The sequence below is a fragment of the Oncorhynchus mykiss genome, chromosome 14 (assembly GCF_057628025.1).
Source record: "Oncorhynchus mykiss isolate SJ-2025 chromosome 14, ASM5762802v1, whole genome shotgun sequence".
NCBI classification, from domain to species: Eukaryota; Metazoa; Chordata; class Actinopteri; order Salmoniformes; family Salmonidae; genus Oncorhynchus; species Oncorhynchus mykiss.
Window position 1 is genome coordinate 11,253,991 of NC_143035.1, and position 19,201 is coordinate 11,273,191.

The 19,201-nt window shown below is 45.7% G+C and overlaps 1 protein-coding gene across 1 annotated transcript; it reads right to left on the reverse strand.

The window, feature by feature from the left end:
• Positions 1–2,687: 2,687 nt before the first annotated feature.
• Positions 2,688–19,037, reverse strand: LOC110488777 (EGF-containing fibulin-like extracellular matrix protein 2). Its single transcript, XM_021561149.3, has 11 exons — positions 17,826–19,037; positions 7,528–7,763; positions 7,148–7,196; positions 6,807–7,019; positions 6,377–6,499; positions 5,812–5,928; positions 5,574–5,693; positions 5,268–5,387; positions 4,953–5,079; positions 3,846–4,041; positions 2,688–3,579 (listed from the first exon to the last, which is right to left on the reverse strand). The coding sequence occupies exons 2-11, from the start codon at positions 7,615–7,617 to the stop codon at positions 3,418–3,420; spliced, it is 1,317 nt and encodes a 438-aa protein (XP_021416824.1). The 5' UTR covers positions 7,618–7,763; positions 17,826–19,037; the 3' UTR covers positions 2,688–3,417.
• Positions 19,038–19,201: the final 164 nt, after the last annotated feature.

The window sequence follows — 19,201 nt, forward strand, 5'->3', positions numbered from 1 at the left end:
ACTATGCATTGGGGTAGATAGCGTTCCACTGGCATCTGCTAAACCCAGATTCATCTGTCGGACTACCAGATGGTTAAGCATGATTCATCACTCCAGAGAACACGTTTCCACTGGTCCAGAGTCCAATGGCGACGAGCTTTACACCACTCCAGCTGACGCTTGGCATTACGCATGGTGATCTTAGGCTTGTGAGCAGCTGCTCGGCCATGAAACCCATTTCATGAAGTTCCCGATGAACAGTTCTTGTGCTGATGTTGCTTCCAGAGGCAGTTTGGAACTCTGTAGTGAGTGTTGCAACCGAGGACAGATGATTTTTATGGGCTTCGCGCTTCAGCACTCGGCAGTCCTTCATACCACTTTGCGGCTAAGCCGTTGTTGCTCCTGGACGTTTCCACTTCACAATGACAGCACTTACAGTTGACCAGGGCAGCTCTAGCAGGGCAGAAATTTGACAAACTGACTTGTTGGAAAGGTGGCATCCCACATCACTGAGCTCCTCAGTAAGGCAATTATACTGCCAATGTTAGTCTATGGAGATTGCATGGCTGTGTGCTCGATTTTATACACCTGTCAGCAACGGCTGTGGCTGAAAAATCCACATACTTGTGTACACTTCACATTGCTTCTGCATCTCTCAAGCCTAGGAGTTCACTGATAGGGAGAGGGAAGGCAGGTTCAGTAGTCAGGTTACAAAACCAGCAGATTCCATCACCTAGGGTTGTTACTATTCCGGTCTCAGCCTGGGAGAGAGAGCTGTGTGTCACACTGCCCCCTTGTGGCTGTACTGGCTACAGACTACACCCTCGGCTCCTTGTGTCTGTACTGGCTACAGACTACACCCTCGGCTCCTTGTGTCTGTACTGGCTACAGACTTCACCCTCGGCTCCTTGTGTCTGTACTGGCTACAGACTACACCCTCGGCTCCTTGTGTCTGTACTGGCTACAGACTTCACCCTCTGCTCCTTGTGTCTGTACTGGCTACAGACTTCACCCTCTGCTCCTTGTGTCTGTACTGGCTACAGACTTCACCCTCGGCTCCTTGTGTCTGTACTGGCTACAGACTACACCCTCGGCTCCTTGTGTCTGTACTAGCTACAGACTTCACTCTCGGCTCCTTGTGTCTGTACTGGCTACAGACTACACCCTCTGCTCCTTGTGTCTGTACTGGCTACAGACTTCACTCTCGGCTCCTTGTGTCTGTACTAGCTACAGACTACACCCTCGGCTCCTTGTGTCTGTACTAGCTACAGACTACACCCTCGGCTCCTTGTGTCTGTACTAGCTACAGACTTCACTCTCGGCTCCTTGTGTCTGTACTGGCTACAGACTACACCCTCTGCTCCTTGTGTCTGTACTGGCTACAGACTTCACTCTCGGCTCCTTGTGTCTGTACTAGCTACAGACTACACCCTCGGCTCCTTGTGTCTGTACTAGCTACAGACTACACCCTCGGCTCCTTGTGTCTGTACTAGCTACAGACTACACCCTCGGCTCCTTGTGTCTGTACTAGCTACAGACTTCACTCTCGGCTCCTTGTGTCTGTACTGGCTACAGACTACACCCTCGGCTCCTTGTGTCTGTACTGGCTACAGACTTCACTCTCGGCTCCTTGTGTCTGTACTGGCTACAGACTACACCCTCTGCTCCTTGTGTCTGTACTGGCTACAGACTTCACTCTCGGCTCCTTGTGTCTGTACTAGCTACAGACTACACCCTCGGCTCCTTGTGTCTGTACTAGCTACAGACTACACCCTCGGCTCCTTGTGTCTGTACTAGCTACAGACTACACCCTCGGCTCCTTGTGTCTGTACTAGCTACAGACTACACCCTCGGCTCCTTGTGTCTGTACTAGCTACAGACTACACCCTCGGCTCCTTGTGGCTGTACTGGCTACAGACTTCACTCTGGGCCTGATTACGTAAGACTGTGGCGTATGAGTCATCACCATTGAGCTGAGGATAGAGGGGAGAGTGTGTGTGTGTGTGTGTGTGTGTGTGTGTGTGTGTGTGTGTGTGTGTGTGTGTGTGTGTGTGTGTGTGTGTGTGTGTGTGTGTGTGTGTGTGTGTGTGTGTGTGTGTGTGTGTGTGTGTGTGTGTGTGTGTGTGTGTGTGTGTGTGTGTGTGTGTCAAGGTGGAGGCTGGCTGGGCAGAGTGAGCAGCAGCGGAGGCGATGGACGGTGCATTAGGGCTTTCCCCTGTTTTTTTTTGTGGACTGGAGAAGAATCACTACCCAAGCAATATGGCTTTAGTCACCCAGGGGAGAGGCTGTGGCTGTTCCATCAGTATGCCACTGCAGAGCAGGTCACCTTGTTATGCCCCACATATTAAGGCTAATGAGTCTTAAGTGAATATTGACCCGTATAATCCAGCTGATTTCTCTAGCGAGACCTTCTGCCTTCTCTCATTGTTCAAGAGATCTTTTCCAGTGGTTGTCACACAAGAAGCCCAGGCATGTTCTGCAGCTGTGGAAAGACAGAGTGCCACTGGCACTGGAGCACAGTGGACCTGGGGGGATACATTCAGAAAGGTCAACTGGCTACGACCATAGCACGCTGTGGGGGAAATTAGGACATACTGGTTGAAGGAAAAGGAGAAACAGGAGTTGAAGAAGTAGGAGAGAAATGGGACTATATTAAGAAGGGTGACATGGTGAAATAATATGCACAAAAAGCTATGGTTAACACGTGATTTAAATGTATATCGTTTTATTTTGTATCAGCTTTCTGATACAGCTTTCTGTAATGTTACAAAGCTACAAACGGTGTGTGAGTGAGTCAGAGCTTCAGCACCAGGACTAGGTATGATTCAGGAGCGGGATGGATGCGGGAGCGACAGGGCGGATGAAGAGGTTTGATCTGAGTGGTTATTGAGTCGTGTCCATGGATGATAAGGGAAACTGTCATAAAGGAATGGGAATAGCACGAAAACATAGGAGTGATAATGAGTCTGTTCAAAGCAAGGGAACGACAGAGTCGGGATGAGAATGATTATGATACAATGATAACGTAATACGTTTTTTTGGTTCTCTCTAGATCTTCAATTGGAGGGTGTTTGGTCGGTACCAAAGGTGACTAGGGTAATGGGCAACGTGGAGCGGTTGAGAATGATACTCTAGGAGGCAGGGAGCAAACATGTACAGTATATCAATACTACTTCGTAGTATTCATATTTATCAGTTATACGTTATTGATGCAGTATTCCTTTCTTATGAATGTGTTTTTATCTCACTCTATCTTAGCTTTCCCAAATGATTGGGATTTGACAGAGTTACCTTTGACATCATGTTACATTATCTGACTGTTCTGTTTCTGACCCCTTTCAATTCTAGATTGTTCTGTGTTTCCTGTTTTTCCTCTCTTGTGTCTATACTGTGTCTTCCCCCCCCCCCACCCCCTCTTTCTGTCTCTCTCCCCTTCCCCTAGAAGGCATGAGGCCCTACGTAGATGGACAGTCGCAGGGCCGAACTGGTCTGGTAGCTCAGGAGGGGATTGACTGACACCATCTCCAGGTCCAATGTGTACTCCAGGGGTCCTGTCACGGCCCGGGCTAAAACCAACATGGCGCTGATGTTGTTGATTTGCTGAGGGAGACACAGAGATGATAGTGAGGTTAGTCAGAGTCAGTCGCACTACATTAGGCAGAAAAAGTGGGGGTTTGTTTGACATATTTCTCCTAGTCTTCTAAGTGTTGTTATGATGCAAGGTCTCAAAACTGCAATACAATACGTTTCTAGACCTCCACTGTCATCAGAAATTCACTAGTCTATCATCATATATTCACAAAGTGGATGGGAGGGTGACTCAGGCTGGTGCTATACAAGGGTTGTTACACTATATCTGTGCTCACTCTGATGTAGAAGTCTCCGTTGTCGTCTCCAGAGCGGATACGGAAGGTGTTGTAGGCTCCGGGGTAGACGCTGGTGGCCTGGATCTGAAAGATGTCTGAGGGGACGGAGCGTTCCGACGTGATGCTCATGTAGCGGTGGACGATAGAGAAGGGTAGGTCTCGACAGGCTGGCTTGGTCACAGGACAAACACAACGACTAGACACACAGGAGAGAAAAGTAGCAGTTTTGAGTTTTTACTCAAATTGTCAAATTTCAGGAAGTGACTTCCACTATGACAAAACTCGTATACAGTCTCTCTCTCTGAGTGAGTGAGTGAGTGAGTGAGTGAGTGAGTGAGTGAGTGAGTGAGTGAGTGAGTGAGTGAGTGAGTGAGTGAGTGAGTGAGTGAGTGAGTGAGTGAGTGAGTGAGAGAGAGAGACTGTATATGAGTTTTGTCATAGTGGAAGTCACTTCCTGAAATTTGACATCATGAACTAGATGGCTTAATGATTCACTTTTGATTCCGTTTCATTGAAATTAAAACAGAATATTTGTTCATCAATATTGTATATTTAGTGATGAATATGTCCTCTGAAATGCTCATGCCTCTAGATAAAATGTTCAAAAGAGTAGTTCATAACTCAACCACTAGAGGGGTATATTGCAATACAGAAGGAGCACTGGCGAACTATCCTCAAACCAAGACGGATTACATACAACTGTATTTGAACAGTGGCCATTTCCCCAAGTAATTTTCTGAAACATTTTCATAGAGCCAAAACAAGTTGAGGGAAATACACCACTGTCCACACCTGTTATCAATTTAACACTTGTTTCCCTCTTCTAACAGCGTTCTAATTGTACTGGAACACGTTAAACTGAAAAGGGCACAGAATTGGACAGAAATATGGAAAAAGTAATTGGAGCAATCTTAGAAATAATGTGAGCTGTGCTCCATGCAGAGCGAGGCTGATGATATGGACAGAGGTTGATAATGGGGGAAAGATGTGTGTGTGTGTGTGTGTGTGTGTGTGTGTGTGTGTGTGTGTGTGTGTGTGTGTGTGTGTGTGTGTGTGTGTGTGTGTGTGAGCGAGCGAGCGAGTGTGTTTTAATAAATGTTCACTCACTTGTCAGTTATTTGGATGTAAGGGTCCTGACAGAGGTTGGTGTCCACACACTGATAGGCACCGTGGATATTCACACAGGTCTGTCCTGTAGTACACTGGTGCTCTCCGGTCTCACACTCATTTATATCTGGGGGGGAGAGGGATAGAGAACAGGTTGGGGAAAGGGAAGGTTCGAATACAATAGGACACAGAATCTAAATTAATAGAATAGAATCAAGTTGTCCACTAACGAGGACAACGAAAGAACACAGGTACAATTAGCTGACGTTGAAGTGAAAGACGGGCAAAAGGAGAACAGATGGAGAGAGTGCTTACCCTGACATAGTCGGGTGCCCAGCAGCTGGTAGCCTTCTGGGCACTGACAGGAGAACTTCCCGGGTTCATTGACACACTGGAACTGGCACAGGTAACTGGAGTAGCTGCACTCGTCTACGTCTGCAGAACGCAGGAGGGAGAGGGAGGGGAACAGCGTTTCAGATCATAGCGCAGCTGTTTTAACCAAGGAAACAGACAGAGAGCTTTTAAATAATGCAAGAAAGAAATAGATGGTTTCGTAGATCGTAGCACTGCGATTTTAATGGCACTATAGAGACAGACAGACAGACAGACAGATCCTCTCACCATTGCAGGCGAAGCCGTCAGGCCCCAACTCGTAGCCCTGGTCACAGCGACAGAGGAAGGTACCGTAGGTGTTATAACACCTCTGCTGACAGGGGGCGCCCATGTCACACTCATTCACATCTGGAAGGAGGAGGAAAGGGAGAAGTCTATCAGTATATACACATTCTAACATCAGTCTGGATAGTGTGGGACTCTGTACTTTTGTCCGGTTGTAGCTATTAGTTTGACCATGCCTCACCAATACAGGAGCGGTTGTTGCCGGCCAGCTGGAAGCCTGGTTCACACTGACAGGAGAAGGAGCCGGGGACGTTGACACAGCGATGCTGACAGTACCTGTATCTGCACTCATCAATATCTAACAGCACAGATGGAAGGAGAGAATTCAGAAACAGTTCCAGAGAAAGGAGATTGCTTTGACCAACCAGGTTGTTATGGTAAAGGAGAACTTGATCCAAGGACTTGCCTGGTTAAATAGAGGTCAAATAACATGCTACAATGACTAAGCTGAACCACAACAATGCAGTGAGACCACAAACAGTGAGTTGGTGTGACTCAGGCCAAGGGGTAGGCTGGTTAGAGAGAGTCCTATGGAGAGTGCTATACATTCTTAGAAAGAATGGTGCTATCTAGAACCTAAAAGGGTTATTTGGCTGTCCCCATAGGATAACCATTTGAAGAACCCGTTCTGGTTCCAGGTAGAACCATTTCCCCAGAGGGTTCTAGGTGGAACCCAAAAGAGTTCCTACAGGGACAGCCGAAGAACCCTTTTACAGAACCCTTTTTAAGAGTATAGTTTGACCTACCAATGCACTCGGTGCCAACCTTGCGGTAACCATCAGGACACTGGCAGGTAAAGGCTCCAGGTGTGTTGATGCACTGCTGGCTGGGCTGGCAGTCGTGTTCATCTCTCTCACACTCATTCACATCTGTGTGTGTCATATGGCAATGAGACACACCGTTTTAAGTAACATAGTAAGTTAATACATTTGATGCACCAACAGCTGAGAATTCCCCACATTGCTGAATTGTTATTCCTGTCTCATGCATTCCCCATCAACAACAACACCTACCACCCCGACCCCAAGGACAACCGGACAAACAGCTCTTTCACCACTCTCCGTCCCATAAAACTAAGAGCAGCTGTCCTCGTGAAATCTACACATTCCAGCACCAGCTATCCACGTACACACACACATTATCCCTCCCCTGTCTCATCCTCCAGCCGGTACTCACCCACACAGCTGTCTCCCTGGGGTTCGTAGCCCAGAGGACAGGGGTTGAAGGGCTCTCTGGCAGTGCTCTCCAGGTTGGTCCCAGGCTGGCTGGGGGGGTCCTGGGCTGGGATGACTGAGGCAGAGCGGGGGAGGCACAGGTAGCCCCCGTAGTGGTTGAAGCACTTCATCTCACCCTTACAGGCCTCCGGAATGGTCTCACACTCGTTTATGTCTGACGGGAGAGAGGGAGAGACAGCGAGAGGCTGAAGGAAAAGGACTGAAAACAGGAGTGGTTTCAAGTTGTAATGCTCTCACTCAGGACACGGACATGGGGACATGAGGATAAGCGAGAGCCTTTACCTTTGCAGTGCTGAGTCTGGGAGTCCCATTGATACCCATCTGTGCATTCCTACAGATAGCAGGAGAGAGAGTCTCATGTACTGTATCATCCAAATAACCTTTCATGTACAGCTATTATATGCACTTTAAATCATGGCTGTCCACTGTCACACCAATAGGATGAGAGGGAGGAGGAGATGATGACACATAGTCATGAGCACAGAGAACAGGTCAGCGGAGGTCAACTGAAAAGAGAAGAGCAGCTGCAGTACAAAAAGGGGTCAAATCATGAGTCTGGTACATGGTGGGAGGGGGACGAAAAGATAGCAAGGTAGGAGAGAGGGATTGAGAGAGTGAGAGAACGAGAGTCCTGGTTTGCACGCCGAAATACCCATCCTTACCGTGTAGGTGTCACTTTCTGTAGGTGGCTGTGAAATAGCACTGCGGAGGATCACAGACACACACAGGATGGACACACACACGCCCCGCATGCTCACGTACTGACTGGCAGATAGAACAGGACCACACGTGTTAACACACACTGGCACAGCCGGCGGGTCACACAGGTAACGGCGCCTCAGGTCAGGATGAAAGAAGCTTCCGACCTGTTGTGGTGCTCAGAGCAGTTCAGTGGTATCTGTAGAGAGGGAAAGAGAGACAGAAAGAGAGACAGAAAGGGGAGAGAGAGAGTGACAGAGAGAGAGAGAGAGAGAGAGAGAGAGTATATGAGTTGTGTCGTAGTGGAAGTCACTCAGAGTTAGATACTCTGGCGACTCATTGACCTGGGTTGAGAACACTTCAGAAAGAGAGAGATAGACTCAGCAACCTGAGTGGTAAATCATCCACCTCATAAACTTCTCAAAACACTGAGCTGTGTGTTGACATCTTTTCTAAAGCCAGGCCCAGACACAGAGCAGAAGTCAGGTCAAACAAGTGACATGTGACATTATTTGCTAATCAAACATCTTTCCCCCTGAATCCACGCCAGTATAATGGAGAGGAAGTACGTCTCCCCCTGCCGGTGAAAGATAAATATAAGGGTGTACTCCATCCATCAGCTAAAAATAAAGTCAACAGCAAGGAAATGCTTTCATTATAGCTCTACACACACAGCCATCTATTTCCCTAGACAGCCCCACTGTAACTGGGACTAGGAACACGCACGCACGCGCACGCACGCACACGCACACGCACACACACACACACACACACACACACACACACACACACACACACACACACACACACACACACACACACACACACACACACACACACACACACACACACACACACACACACACACACACAAAAAGCCCGCTGGGACTTCACATTGAAAACTTGTGGAGGCTGAACCTGCAGTATACCAGAGTGGGCCACTAAACACAGTAACCCTGTAAGAGGTCCAAAATCTCAGGATATTATCTGTCAATTTCAAGACATTACTTTCCGTTCTCCCAGACGCTGCAGGCTCTCAGACAGGTATCTGCTCTGTTCATCCATCTACATCACTGTTACTAGTACCACATAATCCATTGTTGTCTTTATCTGAGCCTGGCTTCATTCATCATCATGGCTAGTGTTATTAATCACTGAAGTACTGCATATGGAGGTGGAGAAGTATACAGACAGGGCTTTGCTGCCCATTTCAGGAGAACCCAACCATCCTCCATGTAATGTTCTTGGCACGAGGAAGCACAGCTGTTTAAGTAGAACATGTACCTAGACAAATAAATCCTCAATTCCAGCTCCCCATTTCTCAGTAACCGTTGTTCGTGCAAAACTGTCAGCAGAGGCTCCAGACAGAATAGATAAAGGGGAAAGCTATAATCACTGCTTTCTTTATACGTGTACACACACGCACACACTTTAAATATTTGATCGAATCCACCAATCACATTACATCACAAAGGACCCATTTCAAGAGTCACTCACGTGAACAAAAATAGGTTCTCCTCCACACAGCTAGGCGGCCCATAACTGCCGAAACAGAGAAGTACCTAGCCACATCTACTGTACATGCACACACCCACACACACACAAACCTCATGCCGAGTGTGTTGGCTATTATGCTAATTAACAAAAAAGAAGCCACAGAGTGACGTGCGTAAATACTGTCTTACATCACACTCCAAATGTAGCCTTACCTTCGCTCTGAAGCACCAAAACCAACAGCAGATGTTCCACTAAGTTCCCAGGACAAGTACCCACTCAGTACACACACAATGCACTTGTCACACAACTTCACAATCTTTCATACACTCACAAAAGTCTTATAGTGGGCCTTGCGTCATATCATCTGTCTGCATCATAAGCAGGAGGACACTTATATACAGCCCCGATATGAGGACACGTCAGAATCCTTGTGTAGACACTGTGGTACTCTTACAGCCAGGGCGGGGGGGATCTGACCTAAAACCACCAAAAAACAAAAACTGTCCGCCCGAGTCCACTCAGTCACCCAGGACTGTGGGCAGCAGGGAGACGTGGGTATGTACTGCCCCGCCACCGCTGACCAGTGAGCACCAAGTGGTGTTTGGACCTCTGGAATGCCCGTGGCAAGGATGTGGGCTGCAGTTCCCAGTAGGGATACCCTACTATCAGTGTTTCCCAGAGTATCAGGTTCTGGGAAAGCCCCCCATGGTTCATGTAGGACAGCTGCTGCCAACCCTACAGCCTCTGGTCTCTGAGTGGGCGGATGGTTCGTCACTCTGACAGCCCTCCACAGGTCAACCACTGGTCTGTTCATTGTTTGTGGTTCTGGTAAAGACAAGCGTTGTTGAAGAAATATATGATTTCCTTGACTGTCATTGAAATGGAATTACAGTTGTATGACTAAAGGAAAATGGGTAGCGTGACAAACTTGCCATTTAACAGAAGTGTAGAACCACGTAGTTTACCATTTTTCACAGAAATATACATAAAGTTGAAGTCGGAAGTTTACATACACCTTAGCCAAATACATTTAAACTCAGTTTTTCACAATTCATGACATTGAATCCTTGTAAAAATTCCCTGTCTAGGTCAGTTAGGATCACCACTTCATTTTAAGAATGTGAAATGTCAGAATAATAGTAGATAGAATGATTTATTTCAGCTTTTATTTCTTTCATCACATTCCCAGTGGGTCAGAAGTTTACATACACTCAATTAGTATTTGGTAGCATTGCCTTTAAATTGTTTAACTTGTGTCAAACGTTTCAGGTAGCCTTCCACATTCCTCCTGACAGAGCTGGTGTAACGGAGTCAGGTTTGTAGGCCTCCTTGCTCGCACACACTTTTTCAGTACTGCCCACACATTTTCTATATGATTAAGGTCAGGGCTTTGTGATGGCCACTCCAATAACGTGGCTTTGTTGTCCTTAAGCCATTTTGCCACAACTTTGGAAGTATGCTTGATCATTGTCCACTTGGAAGACCCATTTGCAACCAAGCTTTAACTTCCTGACTGATGTCTTGAGATGTTGCTTCAATATATCCACATAATTTTCCTCTCTCATGACGCCATCTATTTTGTGAAGTGCACCAGTCCCGCCTGCAGCAAAGCACCCCCACAGCATGATGCTGCCACCCCCGTGCTTCACGGTTGGGATGGTGTTCTTCGGTTTGCAAGCCTACCCCTTTTTCCTCCAAACATAACAATGGTCATTATGGCCAAACAGTTCTATTTTTGTTTCATCAGACCAGAGTACATTTCTCCAAAAAGTACAATCTTTGTGCCCATGAGCAGTTGCAAACCATAGTCTGTTTTTTTATGGCAGTTTTGGAGCAGTAGCTTCTTCCTTGCTGAGTGGCCTTTCAGGTAATGTCGATATAGGACTATTTTACTGTGGATATAGATCATTTTGTACCTATTTCCTCCAGCATCTTCACAAGGTCCTTTGCTGTTGTTCTGGGATTGATTTGCACTTTTCGCACCACAGTACGTTCATCTCTAGGAGACAGAACACGTCTCCTTCCTGAGTCGTTTGACGGCAGTCCTTGATATACATCCACAGTTACACCTCCAATTAACTCAAATGATGTCAATTAGCCTATAAGAAGCTTCTAAAGCCATGACATAATTTTCTGGAATTTTCCTAGCTGTTTAAATGCACAGTCAACTTAGTGTATGTAAACTTCTGATCCACTGGAATTGTGATGCAATTTCTTTGCTTTTTAATGCGTTTGAGCCAATCAGTTGTGTTGTGACAAGTTAGGGGTGGTATACAGAAGATAACCCTATTTGGTAAAAGACCAAGTCCATATTATGGCAAAAACAGCTCAAATAAGCGAGAAATGACAGTCCATCATTACCTTAAGACATGAAGGTCAGTCAATGCGGAAAAAGTGCAGTCGTGCGGTCGCAAAAATATTCAAGCCCGATGATTAAACTTGCTCTCATGAGGACCGCCACAGGAAAGGCTGCAGAGGACAAGTTAATTAGCGTTACCAGCCTCAGAAATTGCAGCCCAAATAAATGCTAAGAAGAGACTTGCTTTGGGCCAAGAAACACAAGCAATGGACATTAGACCGGTGGAAATCTATCCTTTGGTCTGATGGGTCTAAATTTGAGGATTTTGGTTCTAACTGCCGGGTTTTTGTGAGAGACGCCGAGTGGGTGAACGGATGATCTCCACGTGTGTAGTTCCCACCATGAAGTATGGAGTAGGTGGTGTGATGTGCTTTGCTGGTCACACTGTCATTGACTTAATTAGAATTCAATGCACAATTAACCAGCATGGCTAGCAATACGCCATCCAATCTGGTTTGCGCTTAGTGGGACTATCATTTGTTTTACAACAGGACAATGATTCAACACACCTCCAGGCTGTGTAGTTGGCTATTTGGCCAAGAAGGAGAGTGATGTATTGCTGCATCAGATGACCTGGCCTCCACAATCATCCGTCCTCAACCCAATTGAGATGGTTTGGGATGAGTTGGACCGCAGAGTGAAGGAAAAGCAGCCAACAAGTGCTCAGCATATGTGCAAACTTCAAGACGGTTGGAAAAGCATTCCAAGTGAACCTGGTTGAGAAAATGCCAAGTGTGCAAAGCTGTCATCAAGGCAAAGGATGGCTATATTGATTAATCTAAAATATAAAACATATTAAAAATAACACTTTTTTGGTTACTACATGACTCCATGCGTGTTATTTCATAGTTTTAATGTCTTCACTATTATTCCACAATGTAGAAAATAGTAAAAATAAAGAAAAACCCTTGAATGAATAGGTATGTCCAAACTTTTGACTGGCACTGTGTATACACTACCGTTCAAAAGTTTGGGGTCACTTAGAAACGTCCTTGTTTTTGAAAGAAGAGCACATTTCTTGTCCATTAAAATAACATCAAAGTGATCAGAAATAAAGTGTAGACATTGTTAATGTTGTAAATGACTGTTGTAGCTGGAAACAGCAGATTTTTTATGAAATATCTAAATAGGCGTACAGAGGCCCATTATCAGCAACCATCACTGTGTTCCAATGGCACGTTGTGTTAGCTAATCCAGGTTACCATTTTAAAAGGCTAATTGATCATTAGAAAATGATTTCGCAATTATGTTAGCACAGCTGGAAACTGTTGTTCTGATTAAAGAAGCAATAAAACTGTCCTTCTTCAGTCTAGTTGAGTATCTGGAGCATCAGCATTTTGGGGTTTGATTACAGGCTCAAAATGGCCAGAAACAAAGACCTTTCTTCTGAAACTAATCAGTCTATTCTTGTTCTGAGAAATGAAGGTTATTCCATGCGAGAAATTGCCAACGCTGTGTACTATTCCCTTCACAGTATAGCGCAAACCGGCTCTAACCAGAATAGAAAGAGGAGTGGGAGGCCCCTGTGCACAACTGAGCAAGAGGACAAGTACATTATAGTGTTTAATTTGAGAAACAGATACCTCACAAGTTCTCAACTGGCAGCTTCATTAAATAGTACCCGCAAAACACCAGTCTCAACGTCAACAGTGAAGAGGCGACTCCGGGATGCCGGAGTCGCAAAGAAAAAGGCAGAGTAGCTAAGAAAAAGCCAAATCTCAGACTTGCCCATCTTAATATTTTCTTTTTATTGGCCAAAAAACACAGACACTGGACAGAGGAACTCTGCCTAGAAGGCTAGCATCCCGGAGGAGTCGTCTCTTCACTGTTGAAGTTGAGACTGGTGTTTTGCGGGATTTGCAGATTGGCCTAGCCAATCGGGTGATTGTGGAGGCCAGGCCATCTGACGCAGCACTCCTTTAGTATTGGTTTCTTTGCAGCAATTCGACCATGAAGGCCTGATTCACACAGTCTCCTCTGAACAGTTGATGTTGCGATGTGTCTGTTACTTGAACTCTGTGAAGCATTTATTTTGGCTGCAATTTCTAAGACTGGTAACTCTGAGTCTTCCTTTCTTGTGGTGGTCCTCATGAGAAACAGTTTCATCACAGCGCTTGATGGTTTTTGCAACTGCACTTGAAGAAACTTTCAAAGTTCTTGACATTTTCTGCATTGGCTGACCTTCATGTCTTAAAATCGTTGCTCTTTGCTTATTTGAGACATAAAATGGACTTGGTCTTTTCCCAAATAGGACTATCTTCTGTATACCACCCTTAACTTGTCACAACACAACTGATTGGCTCAAATCAATCAATCAATCAATCAATCAAATTCATTTATAAAGCCCTTATTACATCAGCTGATGTCACAAAGTGCTGTACAGAAACCCAGCCTAAAACTCCCAACAGCAAGCAACGCAGGTGTAGAAGCATGAACCTTTACAGGATCGGTGTCACCCCGCGGGATGGTTGAGCTAACGTAGGCTAATGTGATTAGCATGAGGTTGTAAGTAACAAGAACATTTCCCAGGACATAGATAAATCTGATATGGGCAGAAAGCTTAAATTCTTGTTAATCTAACTGCACTGTCCAATTTACAGTAGCTATATCATGCTATTGTTTGAGGAGAGTGCACAGTTATGAACTTCAAAATGTATCAATAAACCAATTAGGCACATTTGGGCAGACTTGATACAACATTTTGAACAGAAATGCAATGGTTCATCGAATCAGTCTAAAACTTTGCACATACACTGCTCCCATCTAGTGTCCAAAATCGACATTGCGCCTAACATGAAATAGTACATTGTGACCTTTCCTCTTTCATTTCAAAGATAACGGAACAAAAAATAAGAAAGAAACACTTTTTTTCTTTGTTTGACCTTTTACCAGATCTAATGTGATACATTATCCAACATTAGTTTATTTCCACAAACTTCAAAGTGTTTCCTTTCAAATGGTATCAAGAATATGCATGTTCTTGCTTCAGGTACTGAGCTACAGGCAGTTAGATTTGGGTATGTCATTTTAAGGGAAAACTGGGGGAAAAAAGGGTGTGATCATTACGAAGGAAAGAAATTCCACAACTTAACTTTTCACAGGGCACACCTGTTAATTGAAATGCATGAAGCTGGTTGAGAGAATGCCAAGAGTGTGCAAAGCTGTCATCAAGGCAAAGGGTGACTACTTTGAAGAATCTCAAATATAACAAAATATATTTGATTTGCTTAACAATTTTTTGGTTATGACATGATTCCATGTGTGTTATTTCATAGTTTTGATGTCTTCACTATTATACTACAATGTAGAAAATAGTAAAAAATGTAATTAAATTTAACCACCATGCTCCACTGTAGGGATGGTGCCGGGTTTCTCCACAGCATGATTCTTCAACCACCATGCTCCACTGTAGGGATGGTGCCAGGTTTCTCCACAGCATGATTCTTCAACCATCATGCTCCACTGTAGGGATGGTGCCAGGTTTCTCCACAGCATGATTCTTCCACCCCCATGCTCCACTGTAGGGATGGTGCCAGGTTCCTCCACAGCATGATTCTTCAACCACCATGCTCCACTATAGGGATGGTGCCAGGTTTCTCCACAGCATGATTCTTCAACCACCATGCTCCACTGTAGGGATGGTGCCAGGTTCCTTCCTCCACAGCATGATTCTTCAACCACCATGCTCCACTGTAGGGATGGTGCCAGGTTTCTCCACAGCATGATTCTTCCACCCCCATGCTCCACTGTAGGGATGGTGCCAGGTTCCTCCACAGCATGATTCTTCAACCACCATGCTCCACTATAGGGATGGTGCCAGGTTTCTCCACAGCATGATTCTTCAACCACCATGCTCCACTGTAGGGATGGTGCCAGGTTCCTTCCTCCACAGCATGATTCTTCAACCACCATGCTCCACTGTAGGGATGGTGCCAGGTTTCTCCACAGCATGATTCTTCAACCACCATGCTCCACTGTAGGGATGGTGCCAGGTTCCTCCAGACGTTACGCTTGGCATTCAGGCCAAATAGTTCCATCTTGATTTCATCAGACCAGAGAATGTTGTTTCTCATAGTCTGAGAGTCTTTATTTGCCTTTTGGCAAACTCCAAGCAGGCTGTCATGTGCCTTTTACTAGGAGTTGCTTCCGCCTGGCCACTCTTTCATAAAGGCCTAATTAGTTCAGTCCTGCAGAGATGGTTGTCCTTCTGAAAGGTTATCCCATCTCCACAGAGGAACTCTAGAGCCCTGTCAGAGTGACCATCGGGTTCTTGATCACATCCCTGACCAACGCCCTTAACCCCTGATTACTCAGTTTGCCCGGGCGGCCAGCACTAGGAAGAGTCTTGGTGGTTCCAAATTTCTTCCATTTAAGAATGATGGAGGCCACTGTATTCTTGGGGACCTTCAACGCTGCAGACATTTCTTGGTACCCTTCACCAGATCTGTGCCTCGACACAATCCTGTTTCGGAGCTCTACGGACAATTCCTTCGACCTCATGGCTTGGTTTTTGCTCTGACATGCACTGTCAACTCTGGGACCTTATATAGACAGGTGTGCCTTTCCAAATCATGTAAAATCAATTGAATTTATCACAGGTGGACTACAATCAAGTTGTAGAAACATCACAATGATGATCAATGGAAACAGGATGCACCTGAGCTCAATTTCGAGTCTCATAGCAAAGGGTCTGAATTCTTATGTAAAATAAGGTATTTCTGTTTAAAGCTGTTTTCTCTTTGTCATTATGAGTGATTGTGTGTAGCTTGCTGTGGATTTTTTTTGTATTTAATACATTTTAGAATAAGGCAGTAATGTAAAAAATGTGTGGAAAAATCAAGGGGTCTAGAAACTTTACTTGGTTTGAACAAGGAATTCAACTACTCTTGGGGGACAATGTGATGTCTTTAATTGGCCCAGGTGCTTACTTATGTTACTGGCATCAGTAGTATGTTAACTCGTGCAACAGGAGGCATCACTCTCCCTGAATCCACACCATCAGCAGAATGACTAAGCAAAATATCCACAGGGTCAAAAAGAAATGACCTCATGGGGACTAGGCAAAGCACACACCGAGACCACACACACAGTTATACACACATACAACTACATCTACACACACACACGTGGGAGAGCCAACCAGAGATGGTCCTGTCTTGAGATGTGCATACTGTACATAGCCAGCTTTGTTCTGTTCTGCTCAGTAGCGCATGGATTTGCTCTCTCCCTAACATGGTGGCCCGGTGGGCTCAAGTTGTGCTCTGCTCCCCTCGCTGCACTGAACCTGCCACCCAGAGGCCAGAACTTCTTACATGTGATACCACTGAACTCCTGTGATGGGAGATTTCTCTCATATTGCCGGACAGTAGCTCTGCAGAAAAACACATAACAGTTCCCTATGGAGTTAGCCTGTTGTCCCATTAGCACAGGGCGGCAGTCTGCTGGGGAGTACATTGCTGTAGTAAATGGATGAGGTGAGGCGTGCCGAGGGCAGGAGATAATGGACACAGGGTGGGTCAGAGGGGGGAGTTTGGTCCTCTGGGGTGCAACTCTCTGGCCCTCCTTGGCATGCTTCTGCGCTTTCCCCTGAATCACTGTAGTCATTCCAGCCTCATGCAGGCCTATGAACAAACTATTCTTTCTGTCAAACGTTAGTTATTGAGAGTATATAACCAAAGCGACAAAATGGGGCCCTGCTCTGCACAGAAGTGGTACGTATGTAACGGAGTGGGAAGGCAGTGTCCTGCACTGTGATGGTGTGCGTATATAGGAGTGAGGGTGTATACAGGGTGTGTTTAGTGCACCTGTCTCTCTAGTTTGATGTGGATGTCTTAGTGTGACCATATGGTAAAGAAGGCCTGGCTGCTCTTCCTCACACTAATGGAAGACTTTCCAACAAACAAATCCTGAACTTAAGGTTCTCTCTTAACTGACCATGTTGTCTGGCAGGATTTGTCATGCAAAAGGTTTGCAGGGGATTTTAATAGACTTTGCGATTGTGACATTAAATAGTTGTGAAATAGTAGCTGGATCTGTAAGAGAGTTTTGTAATACATTTCCATTAACAAATACACCTACTATATTACACATGCTCTCTGTCCCTCCCTCCCTCCCTCTCTCCCTCTTTCTCTAACACACACACATACACAAGCGCAGGGCCTTGCCACCTCAGCTCTTGTAAGGATTGAACTGCAGCTGTGGAGGTTGAGAGGAGAGAATGGTTTAACTGTGACGTGTCCACCCCCTCCAGGAGCAAACAGAGGGTCAGAGGCATTACACACTTTTTTTCCCCTTTTCTTTGTGACACACACACTTGGTTACTCACTCGCAAACACTCTCGTAGACACACACACAACGCTCTTTCAAACCTGCACACACTGTCATTGTAAAACATGGTGAACTCACAGACAAGTCTTCTTTCCTGTGTGAAATCTTCTTCTTCTTGCTATCTTCAGGTCCCTAGTTTGTGTCCCTGTTGCTCTGTGCTCAATGTGCTGTTCTAGTCTGCTGGTGGTGGTAGTCCCTGGTGTGTTGTGAGCATGAAGAGCTGAAGTGGTCCTTCTGTCTGTCCTGCTCCTGCCTCTATGGCCCTGAGAGAGTGAGTGGGGAGATCGACAGCTGGAGCAGCTGAATGCATGCAGGGGAGGGAGAGAGAAAAAGAGAGAGGGAGAGAGGAGAGAAGGACAGCCCATTTCTACCCCCACTCTGGCCCCCTGCACTGCCATCCTCCACCCTCCCACGACCCCCCTCCCTGACCCCCCAGGATGCAAATTCCTGGTCTGCGGCCCAAATTCCAAATCTGTCCAAATCACAGGCGGAACAACAACTTGCATAGATTCACACATACTCCCACCTCCCCCCTGTGCCCCCACTCACTGGTCACGCAACGCACCTGGTTTCATTTCAAATCACCCTCCACAGCTTCACAACTCACTCCCCCACTCACCCCCCATCTATCTATCCTTACCTCCCCCATCTTTTTCTCTCTTTCTGTACAGCCACTTAGTTTCCTTCACTCTCGTCCAATCTGACACAGACAGATATTTATAGCTTGGGAGAGAAGTTGGTGGAATGTGGACAAAAAAAATTGCGAAGGAGAGAGGGAAAGAGACAAGCCCTCTTGGAAAAGTGGTTAGCTTTTCTAACTACCAATAAATATTTAAACTGGAGGTCCTTTCTGGATGATATACAGAGACAGACATGTTTATATGTAAAAGCATGGAAAGAGTGACTGAAGTAATCATCCATTTCTTCAAGCGGTTTTGTTGTAACTACAGTACTACTACTTTGGCAACACAGTATCTCTTCTAACAATTACATGAAAGCTGTGTACTCCAGGACAGCTCTACTACCGTATACAGAGAGAGAAATACGTTCATCCTTTTTACAATATTATTATCGAAGTGTCTAAATTGTTAGTTATAATTTCAAATTCCTAGTTGACAAGGAAATGAGCAGTGTCATTATTGTCATTACACACACCTAATCATGGGTTGCTTGTGTGTGTGTGTGGGGGGGGGGGGGAGAGCTGTCGTCACAGGAGACATCACTGTCAGAAATCCCCAACCCTCCCCCAGCTGACAAATTGCGCCCCCTCCCGTTGCTGCTACCCAACCCCCAGTGGCCACACACAGACACAATTCACTACGGTCTTAGCATTTCATAATCCACTCAGGCTTTTTTTTACTATGCAGATGCATTCCCAATATAGTCATTACCAATATTCATTCATCCATACTGGGGTGTATGAGATTCTAACCACTTCCTTGGCATGTTAAAAC